The 11,979-nt window shown below is 46.9% G+C and overlaps 1 protein-coding gene across 1 annotated transcript; it reads right to left on the bottom strand.

Moving 5' to 3' along the window:
• Nucleotides 1-3,531: 3,531 nt before the first annotated feature.
• Nucleotides 3,532-4,951, bottom strand: NHLRC1 (NHL repeat containing E3 ubiquitin protein ligase 1). The gene has a single exon (XM_060614711.2). The coding sequence runs from the start codon at nucleotides 4,748-4,750 to the stop codon at nucleotides 3,563-3,565; it is 1,188 nt and encodes a 395-aa protein (XP_060470694.1). The 5' UTR covers nucleotides 4,751-4,951; the 3' UTR covers nucleotides 3,532-3,562.
• Nucleotides 4,952-11,979: the final 7,028 nt, after the last annotated feature.

The following is an 11,979-nucleotide window of genomic DNA, read 5'->3' as shown; positions in this document are numbered from 1 at the left end:
CATATTCTTTTTTTTTTTTTTAAGTTTCTTTATTTTGAGAGAGACAGACACAGCACAAGATAGGGAGGGGCAGAGAGAGAGGGAGAAAGAGAATCCCAAGCAGGTTCTGCACGGTCAGTACAGAGTCTGATGTGGGGCTAGAACCCATGAACGATGAGATCATGACCTGAGCCGAAACCAAGAGTCAGATGCTTAACTGACTGAACCCAGGTGCCCCCCCCCCTTTTTTCCCCTACATATTCTTCGAGAAAAGAGTTCACGTCCCTTGTAACCATGGTTCACCACCATAGTGGCTCAGTATTAGTGGAACACTGACCACCAGTATGCATTTCTTCTTCTCCCTGTGGCTGGTGGTGTAAGGATGATTAAATCTTCATTCACCCGGGGTTTTCCTCGCTTTTCTGAGATATACGGAGTACTGCTTCTTCCACAAAAGAGGCATCATTCACTAAGCGGGGTGCAGACCCCAACTTGGTGAGGAGCTGGGAAAGGGCTACGTAAGGCACTAGCAAATGTTTGATGGCTTGGGTTCTGGGGTCCAGAGTGAGACCCGCTAGGGAGGAGGTTTATACATCTGAACTCAAGTTCTTAGAAAATGCCAAGGAAAAAGACTGAGAAAACAAGTCCAGGTGGTAAGTCAGAGCAAGGTCAAAAACAGGAGACAATTCAAGGATCAGGAAATGGGCAAAACTAGAACAGATGGAAGATGATGTCACAACCGCTGAGACCAGAGCCAAAGTGTCTGTGCTTGCTTTCAGGGACTCACCAGGTGGCACAGAGGACGTGGGGCTGGCCTAAACGGACATGGTGGAGGGGGACATTCAGGAAGAGACTGTTATCTCCTACGTTTACTCCTGGTCACATTCTTTTGTCTCCAGTCTCTGGAGGGTCATTCCAGTTCTCCTCCATCACCTCTGAACCTTTTACTTCTTGCTGCAATCATTTCTTCCTGCCGGTCTCAGAGGCTCCAATCTCTTTAATAGCCTGGAGTTGGGTGGGGCAATACGGCAAGCCTTTTAACCAGCTTGCTTTAAGGAATGCAGTCCTGACGATGAATATAGCTGCTGCGTTGCAGGTCACTGAGGCTGTTCCCTTAGCAGGTGCAGCCTGGAGACCCAAGAACAGCAAGCTTTGTGTCTTCCCCAGGAAACCCTGCTCCCCCACGATGCCACTCCTGGGAAGAGCGCCTTTGTCTTTAAGATTACTTGGTAATCGGGGCACCTGTGTGGCTCAGTCGGTTGAGCGTCCAACTCTTGATTTCAGCTCAGGGCATGATCTCACAGTTTGTGGGTTCGAGCCTCACATTGGACTCTGTGCTGACAGGGCAGAGCTTGCTTGGAATTCTCGGTCTCCCTCTCTCTCTGCCCCTCTCCTTCTTCCTCTCTCTTTCTCTTTCAAAAATGAATAACTACACCTTAACAAAAATCATTGTTCCTGAGGAAAACTTTTTAAAGGTCAATCCACAGTTGTCCCACTTGCAAATGATCAAGCCTGAACATTTATCTCTGCCTGAGACAGCTTTTCTTGCTACACAACTGAGGGTATCAGTGAGGTCACTGACCTAAAGATGACTTCCAAATGTGGGGGGAAGGGGTTGTTATGAGAATCCCTGCTTGGAATGCACTTCCGAACGGTGGTCCAGTGTGCCTGAAATCTTAGTGTGGTGCATCGGAAGCAGTGAAAACACAATGGGCTTTTGTGGACTGGCACGGACCAGGCTCTCTCTTTTAGCTCCAATGGACAAATTGAACCTTCTGGAACAATTTAGGAGCTATCTCCGGTATCTACGTTGTATCTATTAAAACTGTATAATAAGGGCACCTGGGTGGCTCAGTCGTTTAAGCGTCCGATTCTTGATTTTGGGTCAGGTCATGACCTCAGAGTCCTGAGATCCAGCCCTGCACTGGGCTCCGTGCTGAATGTGGAGCCTGCTTAGGATTCTCTCTCTCTCTCTTTCTCTCTCTCTTCTCCTCTGTTCCTCCCCTACTCTCTCTCTCTCTCAAAAACAAAACAAAACCAAACCAACACTGTTTGTATAATAGAAACCTACTGTTGATAACATCAGCTATAACCTGAAGCAAACCCTCACCTTTCAGAACCAATACTTCCTCCCTGTGAAAAAAATGTATTTTGCTGCTGCTTCTAAGATGCCACGGATTTGGTACTATTCCAGCAACCCTAAACCCTGAAATGTTTACACTAGCTTAAAACACATGGTTTATAATGAACCAGCCGCCTCACCTGAAATTTCCCCCTGTGTGCTCAATCGATTGTGCCACGAAAGCAGGTGTTATCTTGGTCAAAGCTAATTCAAGAAGTATTTAAGCGTTGACCAGTGGCCTGAAGGCTGTTGGAGCCTCAAGGGAGCTGGTTCCTGAGTATACGGTGTGTGCAATGGGACAAATTTAAATGGCACAGATAAAATCTCTATCACAAAAGTGACCAGGTTACCACTGATTAGGAAAAGGAAGGCAAATTCATTTCTGCCACCAACCGGCTGTGGTGACTTAGCTCTTTATTAACACAAACAGGTAGCAAGACTGCCCTTTAGCCCTCCAACCACTGGTATGAATGTAGAATGTTCTGTGGTCCTTTAGAACTTATGCCCAGGGGTGCCTGCGTGGCTATCAGTTAAGCATCTGACTTCAACTCAGGTCATGGATTTAAGAGTTCGAGCCCTGCATCGGGTTCTCTGCTGTCAGCACAGAGCCTGCTTCAGATCCCTCTGTCTCCCTCTCTCTCTGCCCTTCCCCACTTACACTCTCTCTTTCAAAAAAACAAAAAACAAAAAACAAAAACAAAAAAAAAAACCCACAAAACTTAGGCCCACACAGGCTTTTCTCCACCAGCCAACTGGTATTTCCTGAGTGCCTGTGGTGGGGGAGACACAGATATTAACAGACACGCTTGCCTTTTAAACGGGCAGTTGAACTGTTCTTCTTACTCAAGTAACTCAGGATCTATAGTTATCCCACCTAACGTGCCATCAAAGAAGCTGCATGTTGAACGACACCGATGCACATCACATAATCCTTTTTCTCTTGAACTCTCTAAAAAAAAGTCTCCTTTCTCTGCACATCCAACCAAAAGAAATAGCTACCTGTAAATAGAGTACACATAGTAACAGTATACATTCACGTATTCTCCCCTGCCCCCCTCCCCCCTCATCTGTTATCTTATTTAGGAGCAAGGGATTTGGGAGTCAGAACTCAGTTCCCATTGTGACTATCACAGTAAGTAAATGTGACCTTGGTAAAGTCTTTAAACTCTCTGGGTCTCAGTTTTCTCATCTCTAAAATGGGATTAATAGACATTACCTCCCCAGGTAGAGCTGTAAGGATAAAATGAGCTAATATTTGCAAATTTCTTAGCACAGGGAGTACAAACTCGATAAATGGTAGATTTAACTTTTATTCTTTAATAATTACCTCAACCTTTACAAGTTTGCCAGGCAGTTATAATTATCCCTGCTGGATAGATGAGATTAACTTATCCAGGGTTCAGCAATTCATTAGCGGAAGTTCCAGGTCCCAGAGCCCCCCACCCCCACCCCCATACCCTATTACCCCCAGTCAGCCTTGTAGACTTTTATAGAATGGGCTGCACTGTCCAGCACAAGAAGAGAGTTCTCCTTGGTGAAGGTCAGTGCCACAGGATGGGAAAGACCATGGGTGATCATGGGCTTCAGGACTGGAAACTCCTCAGGTTTTCCTAAGCATAGGACAGCCTGACTAGAAGTATCTGCAACAATCACATTCCCCTGGTGATCAAAGGTCACCGCGGAGGCAGTTATTCTCGAGGGGAAAAAGAGGCTCAGCCCAAAGGTATCCACCTGGCCCACGAGCTGCATGCTGGGGCTGAACACCTTCACCGTGGTGCCGCAGGCTCCGGTCCCCAGGCCGGGAGGGTGCTCTAGGACTGCAATGGCCCCGGTGAGCCACGACACGGCCACCCCTCTGGGATTGCTCAGATGAACTTGCAACTTCTCGGTCCTCCTGAGGACCCCTTCTGGAAAGTCGACTTCCAGCAGGTGCAGGGACCCTGCCTCCGCATCAGTTACCACGACCCCATTCTGAGGGGTCGTCTCCACACCCCAAGGTAAGGAGAACTGGCCTCCAATGACAAGCTTGACCTGGCCAAAAAAATCAAACACTTTGATGGAGCGGTCGCCGGCGTCGGTGACAACCACATGACAGTCGTTGGTGACGGTGACATCAAGTGGGTACCTAATGTCCTGAGCGCCCTCCCCCTTCTCTCCAAACTGATGAGCACATCCTCCCCCGGAATCAAAGATCTTGACCCGCCTCCTGCCGTCGTGCGCCACCACGACCCGCCCGGTCTTGGGACACAGCGCCAGCCCCGTGGGGTTGACCAGGGTCCCCCAACCTCCGAAAACGTGATGGCAGGTGAAGGCCCCGGGGGCGCTGGGGGCGGCGCGGTGGGCGGCGGGGGCTGGGCGGAGCGCCGAGCCCAGGAGCTCCAGGAGGTGAAGCACCGGCAGGCAGTCGCTGGTGTCGCAGCCCCGGCAGGCTCGGCGGCAGAAGGGGCACTCGAGGGCCAGCGTCCGCGGGTGCGCCAGCGCAGCCACGCAGGCCAGGCACACCACGTGGCCGCAGGGCAGGTTGCGTGGGCGCCGCTGCTGGCGGTGGCCGAACCTCTCAAAGCACACCTTGCACTCGAGCAGGCTGATCTCGGCCTCGCGCACGAGCTCCTGCAGCGCCGGCCCGCTCCCCGACGCCTCGGTCCCCATCGCGTTCCAGCTGCGCGGCCAGCCGGCGGGGACCGACGCTGCCGCGGCGCCGCGCTCGGTCACGGTCACGGGGCGGGGCGCTGGTCCTGACGTCGCCGGTCCAGCGCGCAGCCGCTGGGCCGCCGCCTGCTGTTCCCCCTGGTGGGCGCGCGCGGCACTGACTCGGGAGGGCCCTATCGTGGACGCTTAACAAGCTGTAACCACCGCGCGTGGGCAGACCTGTCGCCTTCACGACAGTCGTGGGTGGGTCATCCCCACTTTACGCACGAGGAAGCACACCTATTGAAGAGGCACGAGCGGGTTGCTCCCGATCACCCAGGCTGTAGGTGGCAGAGCAAGTGGAACATAGCGTTCCATCCCCGGTACCCTGCACTTTACAATCCGCAGCGCGGGGCGCTGGATTCCGGGGCTGGCCAGGCATGACGCGTGGTCCCACAGCTCCGGGCGCTTGAGATCTGACTGGGAAACACGCATGAGGGCATTTAAACTTCAAGGGGGTGAGGCCGGTGTGCCTGTTTCTTCCATCACACCAGTAGTGAAGTAGATGCTTAGTGAATACTTGTAAAAGTGAATTCCTGTATGAACAAAGGAATGTTACAGGAAAATACAAGAAACCTGATCGGTGAGTTTCAGATCGGGGAACGATGGCTGGGAATGTCTTCCAGAGGAATATGAAATAAGAAAGCTGCTAATGAGGGGCACCTGGGTGGTTAGGTTGGTAAGCATGGGACTTTGATTTTGGTTCAGGTGGTGATCTGCCGGGTAGGTGAGTTCGAGCCCTGGGTAGGGTCTGCACTGACAGCGCAGCCTGCTTGGGATTCACTCTCTGCCCCCACCTTTGCTTGCCTGTGCGCGCGCTTTAAAAATAAGTCAGGGGCGCCTGGGTGGCTCAGTCGGTTAAGCGTCGGACTTAGACGCAAGTCATGATCTCACGCTCCGTGAGTTTGAGCCCCGCGTCGGGCTCTGTGCTGACAGCTCAGAGCCTGGAGCCTGTTTCAGATTCTGTGTCTCCCTCTCTCTCTGTCCCTCCCCTGTTCACGCTCTGTCTCTGTCTCAAGAATAAATAAACATTAAAAAAAAATTTTTTTTAAATAAGTAGGCAAACTGAAAAAAAAGAAAAAGAAAATAGCTGTTAGTCATAATCACTAGAGAACCTGATCAACGCCTACCTTCTTTTAAGTGGTTCACATAGATTACCTTATTTAAACCACATGACAATCCCATAAGGGCATGTTTTCCAGCCCCCCTCCCCCCTTTTCTGCAATAGAGTTCATAAAGGCTAAGTATCTTGCCCAGGGACACATGGCTAGCTAATGTCTGGGCGGTGATTTGAAGCCAGTTTGCACAGCCCACGCTCTAGAAATTCTCAAACTTGATAAATTTGGCACATGGTAAACACCTGAGTCTCATCTGGAGGTTTCTTTCATTCAGAGTGTGGTCTGGGCAGCTGGATTTTTTTTTTTTTTTAATGCTCCAGGTGATTATAATGTACAGTCAAGTTCGAAAACCACTGCATTACAATCCCTTCACATCATCACCAGGTTCAATTCTTCCAACTTCAAAACTGAAAACAAAGACCATGTACCATATGTTGGAAATTTTTCAAACAGGAGATAACACCATCTCTCTCAGGAATCCATTGTGCTACTACAATTTCTCATTTTTAGGAGTCCTCCTCACTGCCCCTCCCCCCATGTCTTACATGGACATTGTCTTCGTAAGACCATATATCAGATCACTTCCCTTCACTTAAATCATCATTTTTTTTCATTTAGATCATTATTATGGTCATTCATCCTCTTATTTGCTAGACTTTTGCAAAAATGGGATTTTTATCCCCTGTTAAAACCCCTGAAGGGAGCTTTAATGTAACTGAAGTCATATCAAATAGAAATTATTTCCTGAAGTAATCTTTGAGTTAAGAAATACATTCAGGGGGTTCCTGGCTGGCTCACTCCGTACAGCATGTGACTCTACATTTCAGGGTGGTGAGTTGTAGCCCCATGTTGGGCATGGAGCCCACTAAAAAAGGGAAAAAGAAACAAAAAAGGAAGAAATACACTCTGGACACCAAAAATGGAATGTTTTTAGAACTAATATTGTCTAATAGAAATACAAGAGCCACATATATAATAGAATTATTAATTATCAATTAAAATTTCTAGGAACCACATTTTTAAAAAGTAAAAAGAAATGACTGAAAATTATTTAATACATATTTTGTTTAACCCCAAATACCATTTTGACATGAAATCACTATAAAAATTAATGAACTATTTTACAGCCATTATCTTTAGTACTACATAAAATCTAGTGTATATTTTACACTCACAGCACATCCTAATTCAGACTAACCCCAAGATGGGGGGCACCTGGGTGGCTCAGTCAGTTAAGCCTCTGACTTTGACTCAGGTCATGATCATACATTCGTGAATTTGAGCCCCACATCGGGCTCTCTGTTGTCAGCACAGAGCCCGCTTCGGATCCTCTGTCTCCCTCTCTCTTACAAAACAGAACAAAACAAAAAACAAAGACAAAAACAGACAATGTCAAATGCTCAGGATCCACATGTGACTGGCGGCCACTTCATGGAACAGTACAGATGTAGAGGAAGTCTATGCTGCAATAGATTGCCTTCCCAAGATGCTTTCTGGACTGATTTCATTGATCTGTGACTTTCTTCTAACTTGTCTCTACTCCAACGTTGTTTTAAGATGGACCCAAAGACCCCAACTCATTTCAAAGCTTCGACGGACCCTTCAGTGATATTCTGCCAGACTGTGTGGGACTCTCAGGCTGCCTTATAATCCTACTTTCTTTATCTTTTTATCCTTTGCTGCCCCTGCGGGGCAACCAGTCAAACTGCACCAAGAGGCCGAGGTGTTCGGTGAGGTAAACCAGACAAAGCTTCAACACCATGTGACATATTTAAGAATGTGAACAGTAGTCGCTCTTCACTTGGTGGTTAGGCAGCGTGGCGGTTCTGGAAAACCCCGGGGCGCACACACAGACCATCCCTCCCAGCGACTCATACCGTCAAGTCTTTAATGGTAAATTTAAAGCATGGAAACCTAAGTTTGTGGCGTTTGATCGAGAGGGTTTTCTCAATGATACAATGCTTCTGAACTAAGAATTGAGGCTCTCCCCATTCTAGCTGGGCGTCCCTAGATATCGTTTTCTTCATTGTTCTCTGGCTCTCCATGGAAAGAATCACAAACTATTCCAGCATCCCTACCGACCCAACCCAGTCATCCCTCCCTCCCCACCTGTCCCTTTTCTGCTTCACCAAATACATGCAGTCCAATTTTGCTTTTTGTACGGTCTCAGAGTTACTCTTTATCTTCATCCCCTCTTTCTTCTGCTCTTATCTCTGGAAAAGAAAAACTATAAGCTCCAGGAGGGCGGGAAGCACGTCTTTTTTTTTTTTTTTTTTTTTGGCTAGACACTATTATCCCCCCGTGTGCAGCATATACCTGACACACAGGAGGAGCCCAACAAATGTTTTTTTCGGATGGATGATTGGATGAATACTTAAAAGGATACAACTTACAGGGATTCAACCCAGATGTTCTATTCGTTCATAATTCTCTAGTATTACAGGAAGCGTTGTTTAAAAGGTAGCATTTATCCAGGACCCAGGCTGAGCATTTTGCTTATCTCTAGAGGCAATGCTGATAGGTTTCTCAAATACCTTATCGGGTATAATCGTCGTACATACATACACAGGTTGATTAATAAAAGAAATGCCCTGAGTCCGGCTCTGACATTTTGAGCTTGCTCTGATGGATGTGGCCTTTCCTGTGGCCGAGTCTCCGTGGATTTCCTCTGTGCTTCTCTCTGACACTCCTCACTTACAAGGTCCTGGAATAGCCTGCCGGCACCTTCCTGCTTCCACCTAGAACAAGCCTTGAGGGTTGTGGGGGCAAACGATTTGAAGAGAAGAACTTGTGGTCAGTAGGTGACCTACGTGCAAAGTACCACATGGCAGAGGAGGGGAAACAGAGACCCAGCTCCGTCCGGGTGGTTACCGCAGAGGCGGGGCTGAGGAACCTGAGGAGGGGGAGTTAGTGCCCAGGCATGTGGACTCCTGGACACTTCCACGCGGTTTCGAAGGAATCCCAGAATGACTCCAATGACACTGCTACATCCCAGAATGTACTGACAGTGATTCGAGAGACAGGAAGAGAGGAAAGCCCATTGAAAAGAAGCATCTCTGGGCACCTGACTGGCTCAGTCAGTTGAGTGTCTGACTTCAGCGTAGGTCATGATCTCGCGGTTCGTGGGTTCAAGCCCCGCATCGGGCTCTGTACTGACAGCTCAGAGCCTGGAGCCTCCTTCAGATTCCGTGTCTCCCTCTCTCTCTGCCTCTCCCCTCTTCATGCTCTGTGTCTCTCTCTCTCTCTCAAAAATAAATAAAATCAATTAAAAAAAGTTAAAAAATAAAAGAGGAGCAAAGACAGTGGGACCTTTTAGCAAGGGCTCGTGAGCCCACAAGAGCGAAAACATGCTCCCTTTGCCAACCTGAATCTCTTCTGCGCTGGTCAGGTTTGAGTTTCAGGCCAGCCTGTGATTCCTTGGACTCTATCCTCGGTTGTGGTGAAGGGGCCTGGCTTTGCCCTTCCCTAGGGCATCTTGTCTTCGAGCACCCACTCTGAGCACCTGTCTAATTTTGCAACTCATGTCCCAGGTGTGTGGCTTCCCAGGGGTGAGGGATTTGGCGAAGAGGGGAAAGGGTTGGGTATCTTGAGCGGCTGCAGAGAAATGAGCTGGGGGATGTATGCTTGGAAATGAAAATCTGGAGATTTTAATTCTCAATTTGAAAATGTGTTTCTCAGGGTGAAAATGTGTTTCTCTTCTCCTCCCACCTGCTTTCCCTGAGCAGTGTCATCCTTGCTCTTGGTGTGAGTGGCCATTTCACAGCCCTAATGCAGCCTTACCACACTCTGTAGTAACATTCAATGTGCTGTCTCTTCACCTGGAGTCTATGATTCCTCAGAACAGGACTGCCTTCAATCATCAGTGGATTTCATCTCCTAGCACTTTCAAGAGTTTTCAGGGGTACTTACATTTGCTGACTAAATCTAATAATGGAAAAGATTACATAACCATGGTACCACCATATGGGAGAACATTTATGTAGCTATGAAAACATCTTGTTTTTAAAGAATACTTAGTGACATGAGAAACGGCTGATGAAATACCAGAGAAGATAGTAAAGATACAAGAATGTCTCCTTAATCGATCTCAATTTGCAGAAACATACACATATGTTTCATATGTGAGTAGACAGAGAAAACACATTACCGTTGTAGCACTAACTCTCTCTAGAGATAGGATTTGGTTGTTCTGGTCTTTCTCTTTAGACTCTCTTATGCTTTCTGAGTTTGCAGTGTGAAAGTATTATTTTATTATTATTTCAATATAAATAAGTGTTAATATTTTATGGTGTATTTTATTTCTAAATACTTCCCTTGACTATTTTTCTTCTATCTCCTAGAGTTAACACCAATATTGAAACAAGTTTCTGTTAATATTCAGTGGTTGAGGATCATGGGTTTTAAGATACGTATTTTCAATTCACGCATTAAAGCTACACCCAATAAACAAATCTGGGATGTGATTATTTGCTGCAAACCAGCAGGGTAACTGCCTTAAGGCACATATGGCATTCTATCCTGTCCCCATCAACTTAGCCACTCTGGTGAATTTGTAATGTAATGTTTGATAAGACATAAATCACATTGGCTAAGAAGTGAGGGAAAGTCAGAGGTGTAAGGATGAAAGACAATTAAAAAAATTTTTTTAAGCGGTTGTTTTTTTAAAAAGACCTTTAAAAGGTGTGTGCCATACACATAATACATGTTTGCATAAACATACTTTTAAATTCTCCTTCTTATTAAAATAAGTGACAGGTATACACTACAATGGAGTAGGAGGAGAATTATTTGGATTACTTTTTCTATGGGTCGTTTTTTTTTATTTGTCCCTTCATTCTTTTGTCCAGAAATCCCCCTTATGTGATAGTATCTCTCACAACATACGTCTTTCAGGCAACCTTCTGTGGTCCCTGTACCATTAACCCTGTAGAGCACCAGATCTCCAGCGGGCCACAGGAGTGTAAAAGCTTTGGTTATATGCCTTTGTGGTTTTTTTTCCACATCCACCCAAATGGACTATTACACACTTTTCTTGTCTCAGCCTGCCTGCCACTGAGAACACGGAGCTTGTATACTCCTGTATTCATGCCTGCTACTTAGGCAGGGCAGGGCATTTCATAAATCACGGTTTTATAGAGGCTCAGGAAATCTATTATTTAAAACACAAAATTATGGGGCACCTGGGTGGCTCAGTCAGTTAAGTGTCCGACTTTGGCTCAGGTCATGATCTTGCGGTTGGTGAGTTTGAGCCCTGCATCCGGCTCTGTGCTGACAGCTCACAGCCAGGAGCCTGCTTCCGATTCTGTATCCCCCTCTCTCTCTGCCCTTCCCCCGCTCGCAATCTTTCTCTCATAAAAAAAATTTTTTTAAATACAAAATTAAAGGCATTTTTAGAAAACTCTGAGGACAATTCAATAGCTCTAAAATAATCTATATGTAATTTATCTCCCATCTTGAGACTTTTTATTTATTTAAAAAAATATTTTATTTTTGAAAGAGAGAGAGAGCGTGAGTAGGGGAGGGGCAGAGAGAGGAGAGACACAGAATCCGAAGCAGGCTCCAGGCTTCGAGCTGTCAGGTCAGAGCCCCACTCAGGGCTTGAACCCACGAACCATGAGATCACCATCTGAGCCAAAGTCAGACACTTAACCGACTGAGCCACCCAGGTGTCCCTTGAGACTTTTTAAAAAGTCAGTACAGAATATGTAAGAAAATCAACTACCTGAGGATATCTCAATTTTACTGTTTAAGATTCTTTGTGTGTGAGTTACAGAAATCAACCCTAGCCAGAGAAAAGAGGTATCACAGGGGCACAGGCGTTCTCCGCCCGCGTGCAGCTGGGTTTCAGGACACCCAGAACACCTGGGGCCTCTCTCCAGCTCCCATCTCTGCTTCGCTTTCGAAGATCAGCAGTGTCTGGTTCTCATACCTGCATGATGGAATGTGGCCGCTCCACAGTTCTTGGGGTCACAGTTCACTTAGATACTCTAAGTATCTAACTTGCTTTTCTTGCCACAGTCCTAAAAATCCCTGAAGAGAACCGGATTGGCCCCATTCAGGTCAGTTGTCCAT

This window comes from Panthera onca, chromosome B2, assembly GCF_046562875.1.
Source record: "Panthera onca isolate mPanOnc1 chromosome B2, mPanOnc1 haplotype 2, whole genome shotgun sequence".
Classification (NCBI taxonomy): Eukaryota; Metazoa; Chordata; class Mammalia; order Carnivora; family Felidae; genus Panthera; species Panthera onca.
The sequence above is the reverse complement of the archived record's forward strand: the minus strand, read 5'-3'. Positions and strand labels throughout refer to the sequence as shown.